This window comes from Podarcis tiliguerta (assembly GCF_965153285.1).
Source record: "Podarcis tiliguerta genome assembly, chromosome: 11".
Lineage (NCBI taxonomy): Eukaryota > Metazoa > Chordata > Lepidosauria > Squamata > Lacertidae > Podarcis > Podarcis tiliguerta.
In genome coordinates this window covers 7,688,206-7,714,161 of record NC_139544.1, presented here as the reverse complement: position 1 = coordinate 7,714,161, position 25,956 = coordinate 7,688,206, and the positions used below count along the sequence as shown (strand labels likewise).

General features: G+C 40.9%; 1 protein-coding gene across 18 annotated transcripts in view; it reads right to left on the bottom strand.

Annotated features, from left to right (window-relative positions):
* Window positions 1–25,956, bottom strand: part of AOPEP (aminopeptidase O (putative)) — a 179,395-nt gene that overhangs the window by 112,644 nt on the left and 40,795 nt on the right. For 17 of the 18 annotated variants that reach the window (XM_083403418.1, XM_083403405.1, XM_083403408.1 and 14 more), the window contains 4 exons: window positions 8,652–8,841; window positions 6,451–6,557; window positions 2,011–2,113; window positions 1,805–1,912 (listed from right to left, as the gene is read on the bottom strand). In XM_083403418.1, the coding sequence (XP_083259544.1) occupies window positions 1,805–1,912; window positions 2,011–2,113; window positions 6,451–6,557; window positions 8,652–8,841 (508 nt within the window). Of the gene's footprint in view, window positions 1–1,804; window positions 1,913–2,010; window positions 2,114–5,251; window positions 5,625–6,450; window positions 6,558–8,651; window positions 8,842–25,956 lie in introns of those variants that run through there. The other variant, XM_083403411.1, reaches the window with a different exon arrangement.

The following is a 25,956-nucleotide window of genomic DNA, read 5'->3' as shown; positions in this document are numbered from 1 at the left end:
ATGGCCAGCCACCAGTTCTGGGGAGCACACATCTTGCATACCCTGACACAGTGGCGTAGCGTGGGGGGTGCAGGGGGGGCCGGCCGCACCGGGCGCAACATCTGGGGGGGGGCACGCTCGCACTTGCAGCTCTCTGCCCCTACCTGGCTCACTCACTCTCTCTCACTGCAGTGCTGGCTGTGCGAATCTGATCCGAGCCGCCGGGTCGCCGCCCACTGTGGAGCGGGGGGGGGTGCCAGGCGTGCGGTGCGGTGCGGAGAGAGAGCGAGGGACTATCTGGGGGAGGGACAGTGCAGCGGGGGGGGGCGCAAATTACTTGCCTTGCCCCGGGTTAGGGGGTGCAAATTACTTGCCTTGCCCCGGGTGCTGACAACCCACGCTACGCCACTGCCCTGACAAATGTATTTTCTATGCCTGAAGTTTTCTTAAAATCTTAAGATAAGAATAACAGCAACAATGCAACACCCACCTTAGTGTTAAGCACATAAGCCCCATGGGAGCAAACCCAGGATCCATGTACCCCAATATCCCATTTCCAAAACTGGCCAACCACCAGGGCATGAAGGTAACAGCCCTCCAGTTCTCTTTGCCCTTCACTTCTAGTAACTGATGCCGAGAGGAATAGGTTGCCTCTACAGCGGTACCTCTGGTTACGTACTTAATTTGTTCCAGAGGTCTGTTCTTAACCTGAAACTGTTCTTAACCTGAAGCACCACTTTAGCTAATGGGGCCTCCCGCTGCTGCCGTGCCGCTGGAGCACAATTTCTGTTCTCATCCTGAAGCAAAGTTCTTAATCTGAGGTACTATTTCTGGGTTAGCAGAGTCTGTAACCTGAAGCGTAGGTAACCTGAAGCGTATGTAACCCGAGGTACCACTGTATAGGTTGCACTTAGCTATCGTTCTCTCTAAAAATAAACTCAGGTGGTTTAGAGCCACAATGGGGCAACTGATAAACGAACTAACCCCAGTATCCAGAAGAACGTAAAAACACAAAGGGGGAGGATAAAAAAGCAAGAAAAAACACTCTCAGAGGCCTCCAGGAGCCATATAATGTCGAGCACCTGGAATGGAAAACTGGAAAACCAGGGGAGCGGATAAATTGTCCTTCCTGAGCTGCTTACAATTTATAGTATGCTGAAGGAGGACATGGCTGGCTGGAACTCTGAATGGGCCCATTCCTGTTAGGGGGTGAAAATATACTGTGACATTTCATTGCAGGTTCCACTTGTCATGACTGTTACCAACCAATGGAGCTGTCCTTGATGAATTTATTTAGTTCCCTTTTAAAGATGCAATCCTCAGGCAACAGCGGTGCTTGATGGAGTGGCACAGCCAACACTGCAATCACAACACCTGGTGCTTATGCTGGTTGGCTGAGGGGTGGAAAAGGAACCCTTTCATGGCTCTAGTTTGCAAGCAAGAGACCTGGTTCAAGCCCACTGCCACCACACGACTGCAGCATACTCTACACAGAATTCAGCAGACCCTATGCTGGCCCAGTCCCATGGGCAGATGGCCACCTCCACAGAGGATCAGAGAGTTGAATAGCTCTGCCTGCCAGTGGTCATCACCACACCCTGCAATGTTTGAATAAGTACTTTCCCTTTTCTGCTATGAATCAACTGCCTACAACTTCACCGGGAAAGTTCTAGTGTTATGAAAGGGAGATTAAAAATGGTCTCTGCTCACTTTGCTGCACGCTCCCCCACCTCCAAGCTTCTAAAACATAAATGCTTAGCTTGTCCTCATAGGAAAGGTTCTTCAACTCCTGGATTATTTTGACTTAAGTTAAAGATGCAAGTACCTGAGAGAGTATCAGCTGTCCATGAAAAGCCCGCACAAACTTCTTTAAAAAGGCAAAATATGCAGCTTCTCCAGCCTTCCCTGCAAAAGACCGCAGAAGGAAATAACCCTGGAAGAAGCGAACAAGACATACAAGATGTTATTCCTTTCTTATGTGTACAAAATACAGATTTGTCGTATTGAGAGTACCAGTTTTAGCATTCTGACCTTCAGGTAATGAACCTGCATGAATACTTTTTCTGCATTCAGGCCATGTTTGATTACAGCTGCTCCAGATTCACTCGCTTTGCCAGTGTTCTCTTTCTTGGGCCTAAAAGGGCACAAATAATTCAAGATCAACGAGGATGTTAAAAAAAAGTCTCACAATTAAAACACTTAATTACAACGTTCTGTTTTTCTTCAGGCATTGTCTACAATATAGGAGGTTTCCTACTTACTCAGGTAACTTCGTTCGTGGGAAAAGTAGTACAGCAATGCATTTTTCTAATGTAATTTTATATATGGCTACACAAACAGCTGAAGTTTAAACTAGTAGCCAATTCTAAGCTGGTGTGAAGCGACTTAACTCTTCTCCCAGACATGACATCATATCACATGGCATTCTGCTAAGACATGCTACACAGGCAGGAGTGTCACACTATGCGCAAAGGGAAATTAGAAGAGATGGAGACACTTTAGATGGAGGGAAATGGAAAGGAAGGATATTGAATTCATTACATCCAGTAACATATTTTGGCTGCTCTTACCTGAACATAGGCTTAGCAGCTCACAAGGCTACACCTGGAAGGATGAATGGGCTCTTTCATCTATGCCCAATATGTTGAAAAAAAGGACTTAAGCTTTCTCTTTATTTTTCTTTAGTTTGCAATTTTCCATGCACGTCAAAGAAAAGCAGCCAGAGTTTTTGAAAACAAAGCCTGAAACATTCAGCCCACTGAATTATCACCCATGAGGACAATATCCAGAACAAATTCAAACTGTGTGAATTCTTCATCAATGGTTGTCCAGTTTCCAAATTTCTGTCAGAAAACTATTGCTTACTAGTGCCTGACCTCATTAGTTTAAATCACAAGGTTGGGAGGGGGAAAAGGGGCAACCTTCTTCTCTCAGGTAGAGCCTGTTGTAACAGAGTAAGTAGCTAAAGGATGCTTGCACTAGCTATTTTTCCCAGGTTATGTCCAACAAAAGCTGGTGTTTATATTGTGGTGTGCTTTAGTGCATCTACATGAAAGTGTTGACTGAGGTCATATGGAGATCTGGGGTGAGCAGAAGTACTAAATGAGTATCTGGGATAAGTAATAGAGTGGATAAGGGCCAATAAACTACAACATAATCCCGACAAGATTATTGTTGGTAGGTGGTACTCAGCCTGTTCTAGATAAGGTTGTAACTCCCCTTAAATATCAGACTCACAGCTCAGGAACTCTTTTAGCTCCAGTCTTGTGTATACCGTAAATGTCGAAGTGGCAGGAATCAAATGAGGCTGGAGTCATGGAGAGATAGCTTGGCCCCAGTAATCCATGTCCTTCCCCGTCGTATTAAGATCTTCATCTGAATACCTTTTTCAAGTCACTCTCCCTTCAGAGTGAGCCAAGATAGAGTCTTTACAGTGATGGCTTCTCATTTTCAGATGTATCCCCGGGGAGTCTGGCATGGCAGATTCTAGTGCCTTTGTGGCACCAAGACATACCTTTTAATTTGTCCACACCTTGTAGATTTTTTAAAAATTGCATTTGTTATTTTAACCTGTTGGAATATTAACTTCCCATGTTTTATATTTACGGCTCTACTATTTTTATGTAGTTTTAGTGTGTTTTTAAACTATTGTTAGCTGCTCTGATATGTTGCTGGTTAAATGTAATTTTATTATATACTTTTAAGATAGGTTTTTTAAACAGTCTCTGTTGTAAAATTAATGCACTATAAAATCCATGTGATACCTTAGCAATTGAAGTAGGAAAGCTAATGTCCAGATAAGCCTCCTATCAGAACAAGCCATGTTCACATTTTTTTAAAAAATGGAACAAAACAAAATACACAAAAAAACCAGCCAACCTGGCAATCAGCAGCTGTGTTGGCTGCAGCTAGCGATAAGGCTGTTTCCTCTATCTGCACCTATTGTCAAGCTACACACTTGCAAACGTATGACTTGTCTGATTTAGCATATATACAATAACACGAATAAATATTAATGAAAGTAGCTTATAACACAACTATAGTAATGTGAGAACTTGATGTAGAGGGAAGGCTCAGAAGTTGGACACTGGGCCGGGCCACCGTGGAAGGCTTTTAGAACTACATTTATTCCAGGAGCATGTTTATTCAAATCTTTACAAAGCCACAAAGCTTACTTGATGATATTGGGCGAGCCACTATCTCTTGGACTAACCTGCCCGACATTGGATTTTATAAATACAAAAGTGGGATGAGAGGGCAACCATGCACACTGTCTTAATTTTTTTTTGGGGGGGGGGGAATAGCAGGATAAAAGCTAAATAAGAAAAGAATAAAAAGTTCAAGTGCACGTAGTGTTGACTACTGGGTCTGTATCAGCCAGGAAAATATTCTGTATTAGGGTCAGTACTCTCTGTGTAGTGTTTAGCTTGTTGCATGAGGCCGGGGTTACAACAATCCGGTGAGTCCCCTGAACTGCATTACAAACTTTTTTTGTATGTTAGAAATTAACATACAACGCAGCATAAGGGAATACTGTTTAAAAAAAGAATATGCTGTCCTCTGCACATAGTCCCCCCCCCCCCCCAGGTCCCTGGATTAGAGATTCAGGCTGCAATCCTGTGCATAGGATTACACATAAATACATGGATAACACTATAAACAAGTCTCACTGAATTCCATGCATAATTATGCACCGGATTGGTGGGTTGGAGACATTTTATGAAACAACAAAACTGAAAGCTAACAGTCAACTCAACTTTTCGCCATACAACTTTATACACTGGAGTTTATACTTAATACATTGTCTATAAACATAGTATAAAATCTAGCTTAAAGGCTGTATTTAATTGTAAAATAATCAATTCAACATGTTTTAGTATGCTTAGAACCAATGAATGAAATTCACATATAAAAAAGGAACAAAAATAATGAAAATCGTGATTAAAACAAAGACGAATTTCCTCACTAAAACATGGTTTAAATTAACCCGCCCCATGCTTAAGTATTCTACACCCACAAGTCTATGGGGTGGTGTAGCCTAATATGATGTGGTAAGCAGATTGCTCTGCAGCCACAGACAAGCCAAATTTCAGGTTGGAAAAGATAGATTGAGTCTATGATTGAGTGGATTAATTTCAAAGAGTTGACCTCAAAAGCCACCTAGCCCTAGCTACTGCAACATTTCTCAGAGGTAACCATGCAGCAACTGCTGGAAAACCTCTAAAGAGGGACGGTTCACCACTTCCCTAATGTTTGCTGAAATATCCTTTGAGTTTAAACTGTGGGTTCATATCCTATTCTCTGAGGCAGGGGTGGGGAACCTTTCTATCTTTTTTGTCAAGGGCTCCATTCCTTCAGAGCAACCTGTCACCATGCCAGTGATGGGTGGGGCTGAAGCCAGAAGTGGGTGAGGCTGGGCAGTGAAACAGACAGAATCACCCACTTCTCCTTCTAGCCAACCAGCAGGTTGCCAGGGGAGGAAAATATCAGAAGTGAGAACTAATCACGAGTACCACACTCTTGTCCATCTATTTTGGTTGCTCCCATTCCACTCCTACCCACCTTGATTCCTACCTCTGAGCTCCCCACCCTCTGAGGTGGAATCTGCAGGCAATTATTGGGTTTCAGGCTGTCCTACTCTTGCTCTGGGATAAGCAGAAACAAATGTGCTCCATGATCTGACAGCATTAAAACAAATTTGAAAATGGCTATCACATTATCTCTTCTTCTCAGTAAACAACTTATTTAATTTTTTATTTATTTTATCTTCTTCAGCCTAAATATACCCAGTGTCTTCAACTTCATAGAACTTAGCCCCTCAACCATTTCTTTGGATATGTTCCACTGAGCAGTAATTTCTGAGAAAAGAATTTTTTATAGGAATCAATATTTAAGACTTCCTCCTCATTTTTAAAAGGTCAAGTGCAACCCTATGCATGTTGAATCAGAAGTACATTCCACTGAATTCAGTAAAGCTTACTTTCAGAACTGTGCATAGGATTGCAACCTAGGTTGTTTTTCCTTATCCTCTCTCCAACCTCAACCCATTTGATTTTGTCCAGTCTTCTCTTTCTACATTTCAGCTGGTGAGGTTCATCTGACAGCAACACTTAACTCAGCCTTCTGTGTTATTGGCCTACCCCTGTGGAGCGTTCTTCCATTTGGGGCCTTCTGTTCTAATTTTCAAACCTTTGCTGTATACTTCTATTTGCCACCAGGATTATGCAGACAATTAAAGAAAAACTTTTTCCGTAATAGTGAGCTGTTTTAATTTTTGTATTATATTTTAAGTATTGTAAACCTCTTTGATTTTTTTTAATGAAACTGTGGTACACAAATATTCTAAGTATTTGCTTTACAAACCCTTTGGAAGATGTAATAATTTAATCAGAACACTCCAATATCCTTCTTTTGGAGAGGGAAAATGTGATAAGGAGAGAAGAAACAATAAGTGAGCAGCCTTTTCTGTACCTTAACACTTGCAGATCTTCTTCAGAATTCTGCACCTCATCTCTAAGGCGTTGCCAGCGCAGTACAGCTTTCAGATCTTGCTGCTCTTTTGCTTCATCAGCTGACAGCTACTTGGGACACAAATATTCGGTTTATTGTTAGAGGCTTCTTCAATTTCTTAGTAGTTTTTAATGGAAATCACATCAGCTTAGAGAAAGCCCTGTAACCCTTTAGAGAAGGCAAGAGCAGGCACTTAACCTATCTCCTACTACCATGACCAATAAAAATTATTATTACTATATGTTTTGTTTTGGGATATCTCCTGATCCCCACATAGACAATTTCAGGTAGCGCAGGGTGAGCAGGGGAAGAAGAGCAGAGGCAGAAATCCTCTTGCATAAACAGAAATTTTTCACAGATGGGGCACATTAGATGAATTCCACCCATAGAAATCTGCTTTATACCAAGGCAGACCCTAGACTATCTAGCTCAGTACTGACCAGCAGTGGCTCTCCAGCTTTTCAGTCAGAGAACATTTCCAGTCCCAATTAAATACACCAGGGATTGAACCAGAGACCTTCTGCATGCAAAGCAGTTGCTCTATCAGCAAGCTTATGCCCTTATCCAAACACTGTGTAGAAGAGAGGAACTATATGGTATGTGTGCAATGGAAAGCACTTCTAAGCATGCATCAATACATTATTTGCTTGTGGTGCCAGCCCCTTGGACTTCTGTGGGTGCTACTTCAGAGGGTCTCTTCACCTTCTATATGGCATGGGGGCATACAACTCAAATGAAGGAGTTGAACCACTAGGTCAAAGGCATAAAACAGTGGAACTGGGCACTGGGTTTTTTGCCATTTGTGTTTTTTTCTGCAAGATGGGGGCCATGACCTAAAGCTTTAAAGCATAATTACACCAGCATTGAACAGAGTGCAAAAAAAGATTCTCAGGTGAGCTGTTATTTGGCTAAAGATGTCTTAGTCAATTCTTATGAGATTTAATCCATTAATTAACTAATTCAATTTGAAAATAAGTGCTGAAGTGAGAAGCACCAAATAATTGATTTTATTTCATTCATACATGTCATCATAGGCATCGTCTTAAAAGAGGCAAACACCCTGTGTGTGCAATGGAAGAAGGGGGAATGCATTCTTGCTCTTATATTTTCATATCTCATATATTAGAAATCACAGTTTAAAGAAAAATCTGTCCAATGAATCTGTGAGACATTTTTATTGATTACATATTTTAATCAATCAATCAAATAAATAAATTATTTGATTAAATACTAAGTTAAACATTGGAGTCCTTGCCTGCACAGCCTGCAAAGGGAGCTAGACGGATCAATGGTCTGACAGTGTAGGGCAGCCATACATGTTCCCACCCTAGAAAGTGTGGTTCTCTTACTCCTACGTAACATGTTAAAGAATATGAACACCAGACTGGAAAAATTTAACTGAATATTCAGTTAAAACAGCTGACATATTATTTCAGTATAATAATACTGCTAGTCACAACCTTGAAAGTCAGAATATTTTTTTGCCCTAAATCTTTCTGTCTTCTCTTTGATAATATACCTGTCCCACAACCCACAAGAATAATTACAGTGTTGTCTTGAAAAATGTAATATATAGCAATTTACCAGTTCATCAGTGAACAACTGATTTTCTACTTATGATAAAGAATGTTTTCACACCTTTATTTATACTTCACCTGCCAGGATGCATCTACATAGCCAAATTAGTGCATGACAACAACATTACCAATGCATTAAAGATAAAAGGGAGAACCGAAACATTTGATAGTGTTGCAAATTATTTCAGGTACCACCAATTACAATTTAATCTAACAGATTTCTCTACATATGGAAGTTAATCAAGCCAAGCTCATGGCCAAGGGCATGATAAATTTAAGGAGATTAGATAAGACATTACCTAAGACAGTTGCAAACAGATTCCTCCTGCTCAGAAGCAGTATACCTCTGTTTACTAGATTCCAAGGGCGTTAGGTTATCCTTACTACCCTACTAGTGAAATTCCCTGGGGTCTGGACAGCTGCTGTCAGAAATAGCCACAGTGCTGGACTAGATAAATGTTTGTTCTGATCCAGTATAGCAACACTTATATCCTTAAACAGGGAGTCTATTTGCTCTTTTTGTAAATGTGTAAACTGAAGGTTATCCTTATTTCTACATTATGAAAACGACTATTCGAGCCATACCTGTTGTGCGGCTGACCAAACTGCATCTTCTAGGTGAGTGGCAAATCCTTCACTTAGCCACTCTTCAGTCCAGTCACGTGCACCAATAGCCAAGCCAAACCAGGCATGAGCAATTTCATGGCACAGGCGTGTTCCACAGAGATGGCTCCCTCCAGATAATGTGCTCTGTGACATGAAGATGATGTGTGGGCTGCATAATATGAATGAAGGACAAAATACATTATGAACCTGTTACAGCATGCATTGCCTGGCTATAGCAATATGTAGACTTTATTAGCCTTGTCAGCCTGTTATTACTGTATGCATGCTATGTCATGACAGTTAGTTTATAGCTCAGACATTTTTAGGAATTAGGTTGCACTTTATTGTTTTCTGGCAGAGATTCAAGCTAAATATTCTGCCAAGCATTTGTTTCACATTCAACCATCAAACAGCTATTACCTGTAATAAGTAACTTAAACCAAAGTTTTATATTTTTCAAATTACAAGGCTGATTTATTTCAGTGGAAGCATTTATGCCTAAGCCAAGATAATAAAAGAAGGGCAGGTGTGAATACAGACCATAGGTATTTTCGGCTAAATGATCAAAGCAACCAAGGAAAACAAAGAGAGAGAAAAAAGAGAGAGAAAGGCTCTCGTTCAAAAAGGAACATTGTAAATGTTGAAAACTCTAAGCTTTTAGGACAAAAAGTGTGGGAAAGTGAGCACCTAATGAAGCTAAAATAGGCACTGGTGTTGAGGGGGTGTCTGTTGTCAGTTGTCGATGAGTGGGTTCTTGGATCTGTACAGCATTCTACGTGCAAGAGTAGGTGTCAATTCCTGAGTGCAAAATGGATTTTGTTCTAACATGTTACAGAAATTGGGGTAGGGGAGCAGCTATAGCAAAGCACCACAGGAAAAATGAATGAATGATGAATGATCTCTGTTTCAAGCTCTAGGCTTCTCTATGGGATAAAATTAATATGGCCATTTCTATAAACCACCCAATGCCTCCCTTTGCATGATACAGGTTTTGGGGATTAAGACTTTGGATACCCAAAGAAACGTCATAGGCAATTCTGCAAAATATCTGAGGAGGATTGTGGAAATGGCAGTTGAAATACAGAAAGGTTGCCTACAACTAAGTTAATGTTATTTATTGTTGCATCTGTGACTTTTTTCTTCTCTTAAAAAACTCATTTCCAATAACAATGAACATGTCTTCCCCACTTCAGCTTCCATCAGGACCTACTAAAATGGCTGATCAGCTATGTGTATGTGAACACGGAGGATTTCATCTTTGTTATGCATGCCACTTTTGTTGTGTAGCCTAATGAAGTCATTGCTTTGCCACTTTCCAATATCTAATACAAGGCATTATATGGAGTTGAATAAATAATATAGCTAGCTGGAATTTGTAAACCATGGACTCTTTTCACGCTCTGAAATACATTTCAGATTCTTTTAAAATCATACTAATGAAATGCAACACTTAAAAGCAGGACCAAATTGCTGGTGTAACATTTCCCTCGAAGACAACTGAATGGTGAGTGTGCTTCTGGAATTATTTACAGAATTTGCAGGATTTGGGGAGTAAAGGGAAGATAAATCTTCAGGAAAAAACAACTAAAACTTGTTGCATTATTTATAGGTTGTTCCTACCCAGGATGTTATTTCCAAACACCACCTAGTCAATGTTATATAACTCTTGCTTATTTTAATCAGTACATTTATTCTACAATGGGATTATTTCATTAAAGTTGCACGCACGGCAGATTTTGCTCACATGAAAATGATTGAAAATGCAGTTCTTGACTGAAACCACACCAGCAAAATTTTCAGTACAAAACCAGGATTAGCAGAGTGCTATAATTCTTCAATTCACAAGTCAGGGCTGGAGATGAACCAAAATATTTCATAAAGTGAGGTTGACCTTAATCTGCCTTGTGTTCTCTCAGCTGCAAGACAGAGCAGGTTCTTTTCTGAAGTGGCCCCAAAACTCTGGATTGCACTTCCCAGTGAAGAACAACTGCAAAATGGACTGAAACTACAAGGAAGTTTCAAAGTACAAAGCTAACACAACCTTTGCACAAGAATAAACTCCTTCCCCAACATTCTAACACACACAGAGCAGGAAATTAATCACTGAGTTACCACAAGAACATACAGTGCACATCTTTGCTGAGCTATAGTGAAACAACTATAAAAGCTTCTCTTTTTGACAAGCTTACAAGAAAATTTGAAGGAAGCATGTAGTTTTATTGCTTCTATGATATACTGATATATGGTTGCATTATTGTTATCATTTATTAAATTTGTATACAGCCTTCTATCCCAAGATCACAAGTTGGTTCACATACAAAAGTGAGAATACAAAATACATAATAAAACAAAAACAAACCAATAACCTCCCCTCCCACATTATATGTATTTGATCTGTTAATTGCTTATTGATAAAATTTTATTGTCTTGTAATATGTGAAGAATATGTGAAGTAAAAAATCTGAAGAGTGATGGACATGGGCCAGTCAGATCTGGGTTAAAATACCTGCTCATCAGTTAAGGTCACAGGGTGGTAGAAGTCACTATCTCTTACCTACACTGCCTCAGAAGGTTGTTACGAGAATAAAATTTCATAAACTTGTGTATGACATGGTGTTCTTTTGTAAGTTTTATTCCCATCCCAAAGTTTTTCTCAACTTCTTCACCACTGGTAGTCAGGCAGCATGATGGCCACGATCCTGAATACAGCTAAACACATTCAGCAGTCAAAATGGAAGTCATATGCCCTGCCATTATGACATTTTAACTAAAGGAGTTCCGATATCACAGGACACATGGTTTCTGCTTCTCAAATGTATCTTATTGAGCAGCATCTTACATCAAGTAGCTGCTTCTTCACCAGCTATGTTTTATTATTTATTTTATTGCATTTTTACCCCACCTTTTTGTTCAAAGAGTTCTAGGAGGCATACATTGTTCTCTCTCCCCCCCCCCCCATTTAATTCCCACAGCAAACCTGTGAGGTAAGTTAGGTTGAGATAGGCAGTCACTGGCCCAAGGTCACCCAGTATGCTTCATGGCTGAAGGGGGATTGAACCCTGGTATGACCAGTAGGGCTTCACAGGACTGGGGCCATCCTAAGTTTGTTCTGGAGAGGCAAGCCGTGGCTGCACAGGTGAGGCCGCTTGGTAACTCATTGCACCTGGTGGCAAGAGCCGGGAAGGGATATAAGGTCAGCATTTCCCTTCAGCTCTTTGCCACAGCAACACGTTTTCTGCCTTGCTGCGTTTGGCTTCTTGCTTCCTGATCCTCGGACCTCGGCTTCCTGACTCCCTGCTTCTCCACCCTCAGACCCACAACTTCGTGACTCCTTGCTTCCTGACCCTCGGACCCCTGGCTTCTGGACTCTCGTTCCTGCTCCCACCCCTCCATCTTGCCCCCGGTCCTGACGTCTCCAGCCGGGACTTCGATCACCCGTGACACCTGGTCTCCCAGATCCTAGTCCAACACTCTAACCATCCTGGCTCTCATGTTTTACAAAGCTGTCCCTGTAGTTTGATGTAACAATAATGCACAGGTCAGCTCACAAACGATATAGCTAAAGGGGGCATGGCATATCAAGCGCTACACCCTGATTATGGCATAACTGAATAGGTAAAGTCTTCTTCCCATATGTGTGAAGTGCAGATATGGCCTGAAGACAGTTTCAAGATGTACTAATCCATGTTCCAAAGAACCTCTATTATGCAGCCCAACCCTTCCCTCAAAAATGTATGAACACCCACACTTCTCATGAAAGAAGTTTATCTGTCTGGATCTGTCTGCAGAGCAGTGTTTTTAAGAGTGGTTTCTGCTGGAGGAAAAACACACTCGCACATTTATAAGTAACCGTCTTAAAATGAAAATTCAGAAAAGCAGGTCAAATGGAGTTAAATCAGCTAGTATCACAAAAGATACCACAAGACACTGAAGCCCTAGCAAAGAAAGAGAGTCACAAAGAGCAAGAATAAACAGCACCTCCCCAAACCTCCACCCAAACCAAATCAAATTATTAAGAACGAAAAAGGCAGTGTGGGGGGGAGGGGGGGAGCACAGAAGCTACAGTACATAATGAGACACTCCCTTTTATTACAAAGCCCCCATTGAGAAGAATAACTGTGCAGCTTGGGGGTACTGCATTGGTCATTTTTAAGTAAATGACCCCTAACTGTGGTGTATGCAATGCTACAAAGAAAGAGCCTAGAAATGTACCAAGTAAATAACATTCCAGACATACTGCTGGCAGCCTTTTGGCCATTTGGCTGAAACAAAACAAAAGTAACTTCAGGCCTTATATCAGACACACAGAAGGGGTTTGCATTTTAAGCATCTGTTGTATTTATATGAAGAAATAAGGCAGAGATTATGTTTTCAAGCACCTATTTTTGATTCACTCACTTAAGTAATAGAAAGGTCATATACTGAAAAATGTCCCTCTTATGAGAAGGCGAAAGAAACAAGATTGCACGCATGTACATAAACATATGTGAACTGCACTGCAAGCAGGTCAGCAGGAACAGAATTTCATTTTAAAGCACTTCCTCTGGGGTTTGGAAAGGATTACTTGGGCTTTATTCCCACTCAAGCCTCAAAAGTTCCTCTTTATTTCTCTCACCAAAGGCATGTAGGCTGCCTCTCCAGCCCAATATCCTCAGCCACTTATCAAAGACACTTCTGAATTAGGTGTCACTACAGGGCAGCAGAAGGTAATTGTTAACTTTGACACAAATTGTCTAAAGAGCTGGACATATTAGTTCTATATTACTTCCAGTGCCAATTGTTCTTGGCAAGGATTCTGAATGGCCTGGTGCGATTTCACACTCAGGACACAAAAGACCCACATAACAAACTTTGCTGCCTCAGTAGAGCTTTTGATTTTGCGGGGTTCATGTGCATGCATATTTTTAACTGCGGTCCATGGGGGCTTCCTTTTGGTCATTGCTTTTCATGTTTAGGTATGTATACTAGATAGAATCCAGTTTTTGTTGCTTCACTGATGGAACGCATCCATCAGCGGAAGCAGGAAAGGGAATTTCGGATAATTCTTCTTTCCCAAGCACCCCCCTAACTCTCTTGCACAGATTAGGAGGGGGCACAGAGCAAAAGGAATCACCCAGAGTTACCTTTTCCAGATACTTTGATGAATGTGTTTGATCAGGAGATCAAACCCCATTGTATTCTATCCATTATATTTTATTCTCACTCCTTTTCATTATGACCTTTTAAAAAAAGTTTGCTTCTTGTTAAGTCTGACCATCCTAACACCACTTTTCAAACTCCTCCTCCTCCTCCTTGTTACTGAATTTATATACCGCCCTATACCCAGAGGTCTATATAACTATAAACATCAAGTCTCTGCTCCAGCCTGGGAGTTCACATCACCATACTAATAATTTAATACATACTTTGAAATTAAGAAAAAAATACTACTTAAATCTCAAATGCTTGGTTTTAAATATAGTTAGCATGTAAAACAGAAATATATTAGGAAACCCTGTGAAGTTAAGTTGCCTTTTAAAATGACTGCAGTAGTAGTGTAGTAGTAATAATTTATTTATACCCTGCCCATCTGGCTGGGTTTCCCCAGCCACTCTGGGAGGCTCCCAACAGAATATAAAAAATAGAATCAAACATTAAAAACTTCCCTAAACAGGGCTGCCTTCAGATGTCTTCCAAAAGTCAGATAGTTGTTTATTTCCTTGACATCTGATGGGAGGGCATTCCACAGGGCAGATGCCACTAATTTTTATTTTATTTTTTACTTTTTGACACTGATTATAGATACAGTGTATGGTTGCTCTATTGCTCTTTTCAGGCCTTTTCTACCTGGCCTGGGAGGGCAGGGCCCTGACTGACTCCAGCTACAAAAGGCTGAGGTTTTTGAAGAGGCCAGAGACAATATTGGATGTGAGCCCTGGAACACCTGTTCACTGCCTTGTTGGCCTTTTCCACCTAGCCTAGAAAGGTGGGTCTGCTGAGGCTACTGAACTGACTCTTGGGTTGGGGCATATTTTAGTGTAGGGTTGTTGGGGGGGGTTATTTGCTGTTATTATTGCCCTAATTGTTTAAAATGTTTTGAATTATTTGTAGCAGTTTTTTAACTTGTGTGTTTTAAAATTTGGGGTTCTTTTTGTTTCTCAAAGGACCTAAGATGTGTCTGGGAAGAGAGGAGCTGGGGAGAGCAGGGCTGGTGCCAATCACAGTAGCTCTGGTGAAGTAGTGGGGAGTGGGGTGGGGCAGGCTGAGAAAGGGGCAGTTAGTGACTGTGTCATGTGCCAACCCCTCCTCCAACCAGGGGAATTGTGGTTGTCCTGCAGCTACCATTCTGTCACAAGGTGATCCCCCCCATCCAATCTAAGATGAGATCCACATGTGTTGGATTTTCTGTATACCACATGAATGCTGAATTGATTTTCAAAGCTTGCCATTTGCGTGGAGAGTGGAAGAACAGTGCGTGTGTTTAGCACTTCCCAAAAATATTGACATCATAAGTATGGTTTCCCTGGCCACAGATCTTGGGCACCATAACAATTTCCATACAAATACCCACAACACATCAGTGTGGGCAACACAGAACACCATAAGAACAGCACACAGATTCCCTAGTATCCAATGCTGCTATTATTATTATTATTATTATTATTATTATTATTATTATTATTATTGTGGTACCTTGGGTTAAGAACTTAATTCGTTCTGGAGGTCCATTCTTAACCTGAGGTACCACTTTAACTAATGGGGCCTCCCGCTGCTGCCATGCCGCCGCCACACAATTTCTGTTCTCACCCTGAAGCAAAGTTCTTAACCTGAGGTACTATTTCTGGGTTAGCGGAGTCTGTCACCTAAAGCATCTGTAACCTGAAGCATCTGTAACCCGAGGTACCACTGTATACCACCCTTCATCTGAAGATCACAGGGTGGTTCACAACATAAAAATACAAAACGAGAACACAAAATACATAATAAATCAAAAACCAAAACAAACCAATAACCCCCTCCTCAAACACATTTAAAAGTTAATGTTAATCTGCCGAAAGGGATCTGGCCATGATAAGGGACTGATTTCACTACCGCTCACTTTCAAATCCCCCACTTACTGCCCAGTTGAGAAAACAAGGTCCAGTGTGTCATGGCAGAAATGAAGCCACAACCAGCAGTCTGGGATTTTCAACACCACCTCCAAAACCAGCTCAGGCACAGTGACTGCTGCTCAACAAGGTGGGTGGTAAAGAAGCAGAATCCCTAATCTGTCCCAGTTGCTCAGTGCCAGGAACACAAACTCTAGATCCCCCGCCTCAACTGGACAGATAGCCTGTTGAGACAGATGGAATCTCTATAGACTACAGCAACTCCCCCTCCCTGACCCTCAAGTCTGCCCTGATGTTGCACCCAGGTTGGCACAGCTAGGTGAGACCAACTTCACCCTGCGCATCCACCCAAGTCTCAGTGAAGCAGAGCAGATCGGCCTCCAGGTTTGACTTGCTTGGCATTTGGTAAGAAAGTTATATGAAGCTAAGGCCTGATACACGGCAAAAAACAGTAGCAAAGACACTTGTGAAACTTCTCCATAGGGTGGTGCTGGGATTTTGATTTATATAGCCTTATAGCGGTGGACTGATGTAGCTTGTTCAGTTGATGCTTCTTGTTGTAATGTTAACCAATTCCAGACTTCTTCCACAACACTGGTAGTGTGGTTGTGCTTGAGCAGACTAGCATACACCTAATTTTGTGTCAGACACAATATCTTTAGTGGGTTAAAATTGTGTAACTGAATTATCTCAACCTAATTTATATAATCTCAAATCCCAGCAGTGCTCTTTAAGTGTTTTCACTGACACTCATTCACACTGTGGAATTGCCAGGTTTTCATGGGAGAATACCATTGAAACTTCTTGTATTTTGCTGCAGTTAGGCAGATTCACCAAGCAAATGTGACTTGATAAATGTGTTTTCTTGATGGTTTTTGGAGCTGTCCTCTCCCAAAGTTCTTTTATGCATCAAACTGAAACTTCCTTTTAACAATGAAGTTGTGAATATAATGAGTAACAGTTAGGGAAAATTAACTTGTTTCTCTGGTTGAAGTCAAAAGAAAGAAAGATTACAATTTGACCAAGTCTTCCTATATTATGGAGAGCCTCAGGGTGCTATGCTTTCAATTTATAACACAGCATGAACCCAAGTTGCAGGCAACTTCAAAAGCAGGCTAGAACAGGTTCATGGGTGGAGTAAAAAGGACTGAAAACCGCACCCAGTTAACAAAAAATTAGCAATCCCTCCCAGAAAGTTGGAGTGGCTCCCAATACCCCTATAGAAAACAAATTAATAACTTGTTTTCTACATGTGCACTCTTGGGTACATCTTTCAATAAAAGGAGCATTATAGTGATCAAATCTAATGTTTATTTTTCACATCATTCAGTTGAAAAGGCAATCTTATGAAATCTCACCCAACAGAATATATTACAAGAGAATCTGAGAACTGACTCTCAGTGTGATTCTCTTTTTCTGGCTAAGATATAAAATGAGATGAGAATCCTCTAAGTCCATCATATGCATTAATTTTGATCCACAAGACCAAACCATTTCATAGAATACACAGGAACCACTCCTACCACCACCACAAATGTAAATGCACAGATATACTTTCTTCCATCAAGCTCAAATCTTTCTTATTTATTGAAGATCTAAAGATGTAATTTCTTAAATTTCCTTAAACTCTTAAAGAGCAACTGAAATCCAAACCATGGTTTAACCAGCATGAGACTCAGCTCTCTGTCAGCAAGTCTATACAGCTCGGCTTCAAGACTAATGAGAGTAACAGGTGCCAATTTGAAAATTAGCCACAGGGGGGAAAACATTAGATCATTCTCATGTACTACTTAATCAACAAAAACATCATAGTCACGTTAGCTTAATTTAGTGTATATGCTTAAAGTTTAATGAAGCTCTCTGGTAAAAAACAAAAAACAGAGAGACTACACACAAGGACAAAAGGTTTTCCTAACATACTTGATTCATGTTCTTAAAACCAAAACAGGTATGATTAGGGATAAATTCACAACAGTGAATTTTAACACACTGAGGTAATCATACTTGTCACACAACCAAAATGACTCTGTGCAAACAAATACATTTTTATCAATTAAAAGTGACTGAATCCAAACAAGTTACATATTATTAATGAAATAAAGACATCCCTTTATAAATTAGATAGCTATCAATTGGCATATACAAAGCACAAGGCTCATATTATTTAGTCTTTTTAGAGTACCAGAAGGTAATGTTTTCTGCATTATATGCATAAGAGTCAACATAGTTCTGGAGCACTGAATGCAGTGACCCCTCATTCCCAGGCAGCACATTCCCAGGAGCAAATGAGAAAAAGCTGCTATCATGAAGGTCGGTGAGGTAGGAAGAGTGTAACACTGTGTAATAGTAGATTCAGATCACATTCCATGTAAATGGAACTTGCATATGCAAAAAATCATTGGTCTGTTGCAGGGTCAAAACTGTTTTGCTACAGAAATTGGCCATGTTCATGGAACAACTTCATTATTGTAGTTTTCTATCCCCAAAACGGATTTGCAATTGACTGTGCCATAGCAAATTAATTACTGTTTGCAAAACAAATACTAGCTGGGAAGAGTGGTTTTAATCTGGACCTATCCTACAGATAGACATGTACATATTGGATAAAGGTTAAACATTTGTCTGTTCTGCTGATTTCAATGTAAGATTATTTAAACCTCTGCTTCACTGTTACACTTAAATTAATGGTACATTAACATTGGCCCTATAACCTTTGGGAGGATATAGATCTTACTTGTTTGATGAGACCAGGTGAACAGAAATGCTCTTTTTGCTGCACAGTTGTAATTGTAATTATTATTATTATTATTATTATTATTATTATTATTATTATTATTATATCGTCCTATACCTGTAGATCTCAGGGTGGTTCACAACATAGAATCACAATATAAAAAACACAGAACACATAATAAAAACAAAAGCAAACCAATAATCTGCTCTTTCACCATCATCAGAGACAAGCCCACATATAGCACCATGCAGTAATCTAACCTAGAGGTTACCTGAGCATAGACAACAGTAGCTAGGTTATCCCTGTCCAGATAAAGCCACCAGCCAAAGCTGAGGGAAAGCACTCCACGCCACTGAGGCCACCTGAGCCTCAAGCTACAGCAGAGGATCCAGGAGTATCCCCCAAGCTATGTACTCCCTTCAGAGGGAGTGTAACCCTATCAAGAGCAGGCAACCTCCCAGCCATCCGGTCTAGGGAACCACGCACTAACAGTGCCTCAGTCTTATCTGGATTAAGCTTCAGTTTGTTGGCTCTCATCTAGTCCATTATCAAGGCAAGACAACGGTCCCGCACATCCACTGCCTCACCTGCAGATGTAAAGAGCTGGGTCGTCAGCATATTGCTGACAACATACTCCAAACCTCTGGATAATCCCACCCAGCAGTTTCATGTAGATGTTAAACTGCATAGGGGATAGAATCATAGCCTATGGAACCTGACATTGAAGGCTCCACAGGGCTGAAAAACACTCCCCAAGCAACATCCTCCAGGAACAACCACCCAAGTAGGACTAGAACCACCACACAGCACTGCTACCCACCCACTAAGGCAGTCCAGAAGGATACCATGTTCAATGGCATCAAAGGCTGCTGAGAGGTCAAGGAAAATTAACAGGGTCACATTTCCCCTTTCTCTCTCCCAACAAATGACATTATACAGGGTGACCAAAGCAGTTTCTGTGCCAAAACCAGGCCTAAACCCCAATTGAAACGGATCTAGAAAATCAATTTTTAAGTAGTTGATTGTATTAATTAAGTTAATTATTATCTTATGACTCTTTTATTGCTATTTTCATATGGCTATTAAAACCACTCTGTGATCTTTTGGATAAAGAGTAGTCTGGAAATATAATAGACAAACAAACACAAACAAAACCTCACTGTGGACTCCCAGCCTTTCTTCTTGACCTTCATTATATGCTCTGAAAATGCTCTGAAAGCTCCATGATAATACACAAATGAACCTAAATACATTTTATGGCACATTTGGTCTTTTTCAAGTTTGCCTCCCTTCAAAACAAGTTGGATTCAATATGGGTGAATTAGGTTGTAATCCTATACATACCTAGGAGTATGTATGTATGTATGTACTGATTAATTGATTGAATTCACATCCCGTTCTTCCACCCCAAGAATATGAGCAAAGCAACACCAATGTACTCTGTGCCACAGCAAACCTTTCTATTTATTCACAGCTACCAATGTGGTCTAGAATCTCTACTTCACCCATAAGCATTTAATGAAATAATATGGGAAAGACTCTGTATGAGAACATTTTGTAACTGTGAATACCGGTACATTGCTGAAATGTCCAGCTAACCCCTTTATTTAATACACTACATTTAGATAGCAACAGGGAACTTTTTTCCCAAACAATGAAGAGTAATTCAGTATACTGAATTAAAAAGTAAATTCACAAAACCATGATTTTAGGCATATGACTCACTTCAAAGTTAAAGGAAGTCATGTGGGTAAAGCCCACAGATGTCTTTGAAATTTTAGCTCTAAGCCTTTTAAGTCCGGACTTCGATTCCAGTCGGCAAGAGACTACAGACAAACCTATTTTTGTTTTGAAAGCAATCTCTACGGATTCTGCACGTTACAATTCCTTCCCTTGAGAATACAGATAACAATTTTCCTCTTATCGCTTGTCAGCTTCAGGACCAGCTTATCACTTATCTATTTATTTCAGCACATCTGATATTCAGTCTACACAGGCAATGCTGTGCAGCCTGCCCTAGTTTTCTACCAGCAAAAAAAAGGCTAACAAAGAGCAGTGTGCACTATGCATTCCTACTATGGCTGGTTTCCTGGTGTTGAACAGAGTCAGAGGTTGCTCCAGGTACGCTACTTGCCTCTTCCCATCATACTCATACAATAACATAAGAAGAGCCTGCTGGATCAGGCCAAAGGCCCATCTAGTCCAGGATCCTGTTCTCACAGAGCTCAGCCAGATGCCTACAGGAACCCACAAAATGGTTCTGACTGTAGCAGCACCCTTTCCACTTGTGATTCCCAGCAACTGGTATTTAGAGGCACACACACATTCCTGGTTACATACTACATTGCCTGGCCAGGCTTAAAGTATAAGTTACTGACTACGTAGAATTTCGCTGTGGATAAAAGTGCATGATCACTATTAATCTACTTCCTTCACATTGTTATGCCTAGGATCTGAATTATTTGATATATGTAATATCACGTAGACAAGGTCACCTGGGGAGTAGTTTACTCCAGCAGTTTCACGAGGAAACCTTGTTCATACTACAGAGGGGTAGAGGACAGAGTCAGTGCCCTTAGGCATTCTCCCAATCACACAGGAATCTGAAATGACCTTCCAGCCACTCTGTGGTTACCAAAAAGAGTTTTACTCTTCCCTGTATTTCTATGGTGACACTGGGAATTACAGTAGCAACCAGTTAATTTAATACCAAAGTGCACTGGGGCTTCTTAGTTCATACAATTAATATGTCTTTTCATGGGTTCAATTCACAAAGGACTGTTGCTCCATCACTTAGGAGCCTGCTTTATATAGTGTCATCCCATTGATCCACCTAGTTCAGTAATGACTGCAGTAAGTCATTTCACTTCAAGATTTGAGGAGGAGTATTTCCCAGCCCCACCTGGAGTTGCCTGGGACCAACTGCATTTAAAGTGTTTGCCCTACCACCAAACTACTGCCCTTTATTGCATAGGAGGCTTACACAACTTAAATGGGTTGTTTCAGTTTAATATGGTAAAAGACACTGAAGTAATTAACCAGAAAGGACATTTGCCACTTCTCTGATCCTGTTCTAAAGGTGAATAAAAGCCCTGTCTTTTGACAGGGGAGTATCTTTGCCATTGCTCCTATTTATTGTATAACTACAAACATACAACAACCCAATCTAAAGCCTTTTGATCAAAATGTACATTGTCCTTGTAAGCCTCCAAGTACTTTTACTAAATTGATAAACATGATAAATAATCCCTAACAGGGTTTTTTGTTTCAGTCTGACATTTGTCACATTTGTCATTGATGAATGTTATTATTTGTCTCCAGATGGATTTTGTGCTTTGCAGCTTTCCATCATAGCTATTGCTGGAAGCTCTGGACTGACTTTCGTGAGGGCTAACCTCTTAAATTATGGCCAACCCCTTTCCCCAAAGAGGGGAGGTAGACAAACAATGGAAACATACCATGGCTGCATTAAGAGTTGTTACCCATGTTGCAATTATTTTCATAGTACTGATCCCTTTACCAAAATTAATAAAGCAGAATCAACTTTTAAATCTGGCTTGTGTACAGCTTGTGAGAGAGCTGGTGTGGTGTAAAGAACATCAGATGGAAGTCTGACGGGGTGACATTAGGAAAGCTTTCAGGATCTGCTTGAGAATAATAGTACTGGTTGACCATAAAAGGTAAAGGTACCCCTGCCCGTACGGGCCAGTCTTGACAGACTCTAGGGTTGTGCGCCCATCTCACTCAAAGAGGCCGGGGGCCAGCGCTGTCCGAAGACACTTCCGGGTCACGTGGCCAGCGTGACATCGCTGCTCTGGCGAGCCAGAGCCGCACACGGAAAAGCTGTTTACCTTCCCGCTAGTAAGCGGTCCCTATTTATCTACTTGCACCCGAGAGTGCTTTCGAACTGCTAGGTTGGCAGGCGCTGGGATCGAACAACGGGAGCGCACCCCGCCACGGGAATTCAAACCGCCGACCTTTCGATTGGCAAGCCCTAGGCGCTGAGGCTTTAACCCACAGCGCCACCCGCGTCCCCTGGTTGACCATACATGGATGCTAATATTACTGATGTTGAGAAAGCTCTGAGAACAGATCAGGCAGAAATCTAAGGGAGCATAGAGGGAGAATCTATCCAAGTTGGGAATAAAAAGAAGACGATGCCGTTTCTTTAGACCAGAAGGAAAATCATGTAGCTTTGAATACCCATTTAAAAAGGGGCAGGGGGGAGATTCAGTGGACCTTTATTAACTGTGAAGTCTACTTCTGGCAAAATAAATAAATAAAAAATCATGTGCATGCACACTTCTTATACTCAGAACAAACTTAGTTGGTCTCTAAGGTGCTACTGGACATTTTTTATTTTATTTCGACTGCATCAGACCAACACAGCTACCTATCTGAATCTACTTCTGTCAAGCTAGCTAGTAAGATGACATAAAAGAAATAAAGGACATGAAATCTGATTGAAGGGATACATCAAATGTATTCAGGAAAATTTTAAATTAGCGGATACCTTTTGTGCTAACCCATGTTATGTATAAAAATATTGTTAAAGATTCAGTGCCTAGTCACACAAACCAAAGAAAAAAGAATTGCTTTCTGTGTTATAAGCAATAAAAAAAAATTCAACTGATTTGCAATGGGTTTTTCTAGCAGAAAATTGGGGTTGGGGCAATGAAGAAAAGCATTACCAGCACCTAAATTTATACACTTCAGTTAGTATGTCTTGAGAACCAGGCAGCAATTTCTGTTTACCAAGAAAGGAGATGTATAGTTTTCCTTTACTAGATCAGATCACATCCAGTTAAACTTTCCATGCCACAGAACATTTCAATAAGTAAATAGAATTATGAAGTCTCCAAACTGCCTGATTTGCATGCAATATCTGCATAGTCTTACTGAATATTCTGCACAGTTTCAAGCAATGAAGACATCAGGAACTAATAAACTGTCTTCCCCTTTTCTTCTGCAAGAAACAAGCAACAAAGCAGCATGGCTCAAATGTTGTCTAACTCCATCTTAACATACGGTACAAAGATTCTCTACATCCACACAGTTAGTTTGTTATATCTTTGCCTTAGACATTCTACAAGTTTTAGAACACCTATCTTAGATCTCCATTGGTAAAGATACTTTTCATAATAAACCAATCATACTATTGAATGCTGTTTGTGTTTTGCTTTTATCAGCTTCCGCAAACCGTATGCATACTGCTCAGGGTATAAAATAGAATGTCTTCCATTTACCAACTGAGCATCCACCAATTCTCATTATTTTGATTAATGAGATACATGTTAACAAAAAGAAAGACACATAGGGAGAGAGAACACAGAATAAGCAATGACTTCAAAATTATTTTCTTAGCTTATTTTGTGCAACAGCTATACAAGCCTTCCTTTTTATGCGTGTCAGTCAATAAGATATCTGTTGTGTGTTTTGCACAAAGAACAAAGATGCCTTTATCGATTCTCAAAGTCTGTAGGACAAACCATTCATGCTGTCAAACTCCCCTAAAACCCTTTCAGCAAATAATAAAATCCATCAGTGACAAATGTCAACATGCTAATTTGTTGAAGAGGAAACAAAAGCAACATTCAGGCGAGGTGCCTCATTTCATATTATATCAGCCCTCCAATTTGTAACAACTTTACGGCAACCCACAGATTATGCAATTCTAAACAGAGCTGTGGAGCAACTAAGGCCAGAAAACAATTTTTTTTTCTGAACAAAATTGTGTGGGGGTTAATAGCCCCACACAAGTTAAACAACTGAGGTCTTTAAAAAATATTTACTGCATGATTTTCAGAAATACAGAGCCATAAATTCATTTGGAATAGCCTCCTTTATTAAACTAGAAGGGAAATAAGGTTAAATGATCTCATAAATGAAAGGTCCATCATCAACTATATATTGAAAATCTGGCTTACCATATAATGCAAGACTAAAGAGTCATCCTGTGTATTGTAGGTAACAACTTCTTGTAAGGATTTTCTTCTTCTTCAGTAGAGTCACTCTCTAGGCATACTGAAGAATACATGCATTTCCAGAGAGGTTTGGGACACTTAAAAGGTAAAGGGACCCCTGACCATTAGATCCAGTCGTGACCGACTCTGGGGTTGCGGAGCTCATCTCGCTTTATTGGCCAAGGGAGCCGGCATTTGTCCGCAGACAGCTTCCGGGTCATGTGGCCAGCATGACTAAGCCACTTCTGGCGAACCGGAGCAGCACACGGAAACGCCATTTACCTTCCCGCTGGAGCGGTACCTATTTATCTACTTGCACTTTGTGCTTTTGAACTGCTAGGTTGGCAGGAGCTGGGACTGAACAACAGGAGCTCACCCCATCGCAGGGATTCGAACTGCCGACCTTCTGATCAGCAAGTCCTAGGCTCTTTCGTTTAACCCACAGCGCCACCTGCGTCCCTTACTTGGGATACTTACTAAGGTATAAATCTCCCAATTACTCCAGATCCACTGAAGTGATTAACCTTATGACTACATAAGATCAACTTACTCATTAGAATTGTTGTGGGCAAAGCTCACCTGTTTCAGTGGCCTCTACAAAAAAATGTGGCATCATTGCAACTGGTTTAGAAATCTGCAACAAAACATTGCAATGTGTCCTCAGCTTCAAAAGGAGCATGTTTTGGGGGCGAGGTCTGCAAGGTACAGTGGTACCTCGGGTTAAGTATTTAATTCGTTCCAGGGGTCCGTTCTTAACCTGAAACTGTTCTTAACCTGAAGCACCACTTTAGCTAATGGGGCCTCCCGCTGCCACCGCACCGCTGGAGCACGATTTCTGTTCTCATCCTGAAGCAAAGTTCTTAACCCAAAGTACTATTTCTGGGTTAGCGGAGTCTCTAACCTGAAGCGTATGTAACCCGAGGTACCACTGTATTCCCACATGGCAGAGTTGATGTTGCCAGCCTTCATATCACGTTTGCAGACATATTTTCTGCAAACGGGCCTGGTGCCTGAAGCCAGCTCCCCATAAAATATGTCCTTGGAGATCCTGCCATCTTCCATTTGTGGACATGGCCAAGGCAGCATAGACATAGCTCAGACAGGAATGTGAATGTGATACCCAAAAACCTCCTGATGCAGAGAATGTGGAGGGATTGCTCCTGGTGGTTGTAAGTTGCCCACGACTCACTTCCATAAAGCAGTGTGCTCAATAAGCAAGCCGGGTATCAAAGCAACCAATTTTCTCTCTCCCTTTCCATTATCCTTCATACCTCACACTGCACCAGTTGACACCCTAAACAGGTTCTAGAAGCTGCTAATTCTTGAGTTTTTATTTTAAATTACAAACCAATATCCTTCTCTATACCTAATTGTTGTTGTTGTTTAGTCGTTCAGTCGTGTCCGACTCTTCGTGACCCCATGGACCAGAGCACGAAAGGCACTTCTGTCTTCCACTGCCACCCGCAGTTTGGTCAGATTCATGTTTGTAGCTTCGAGAA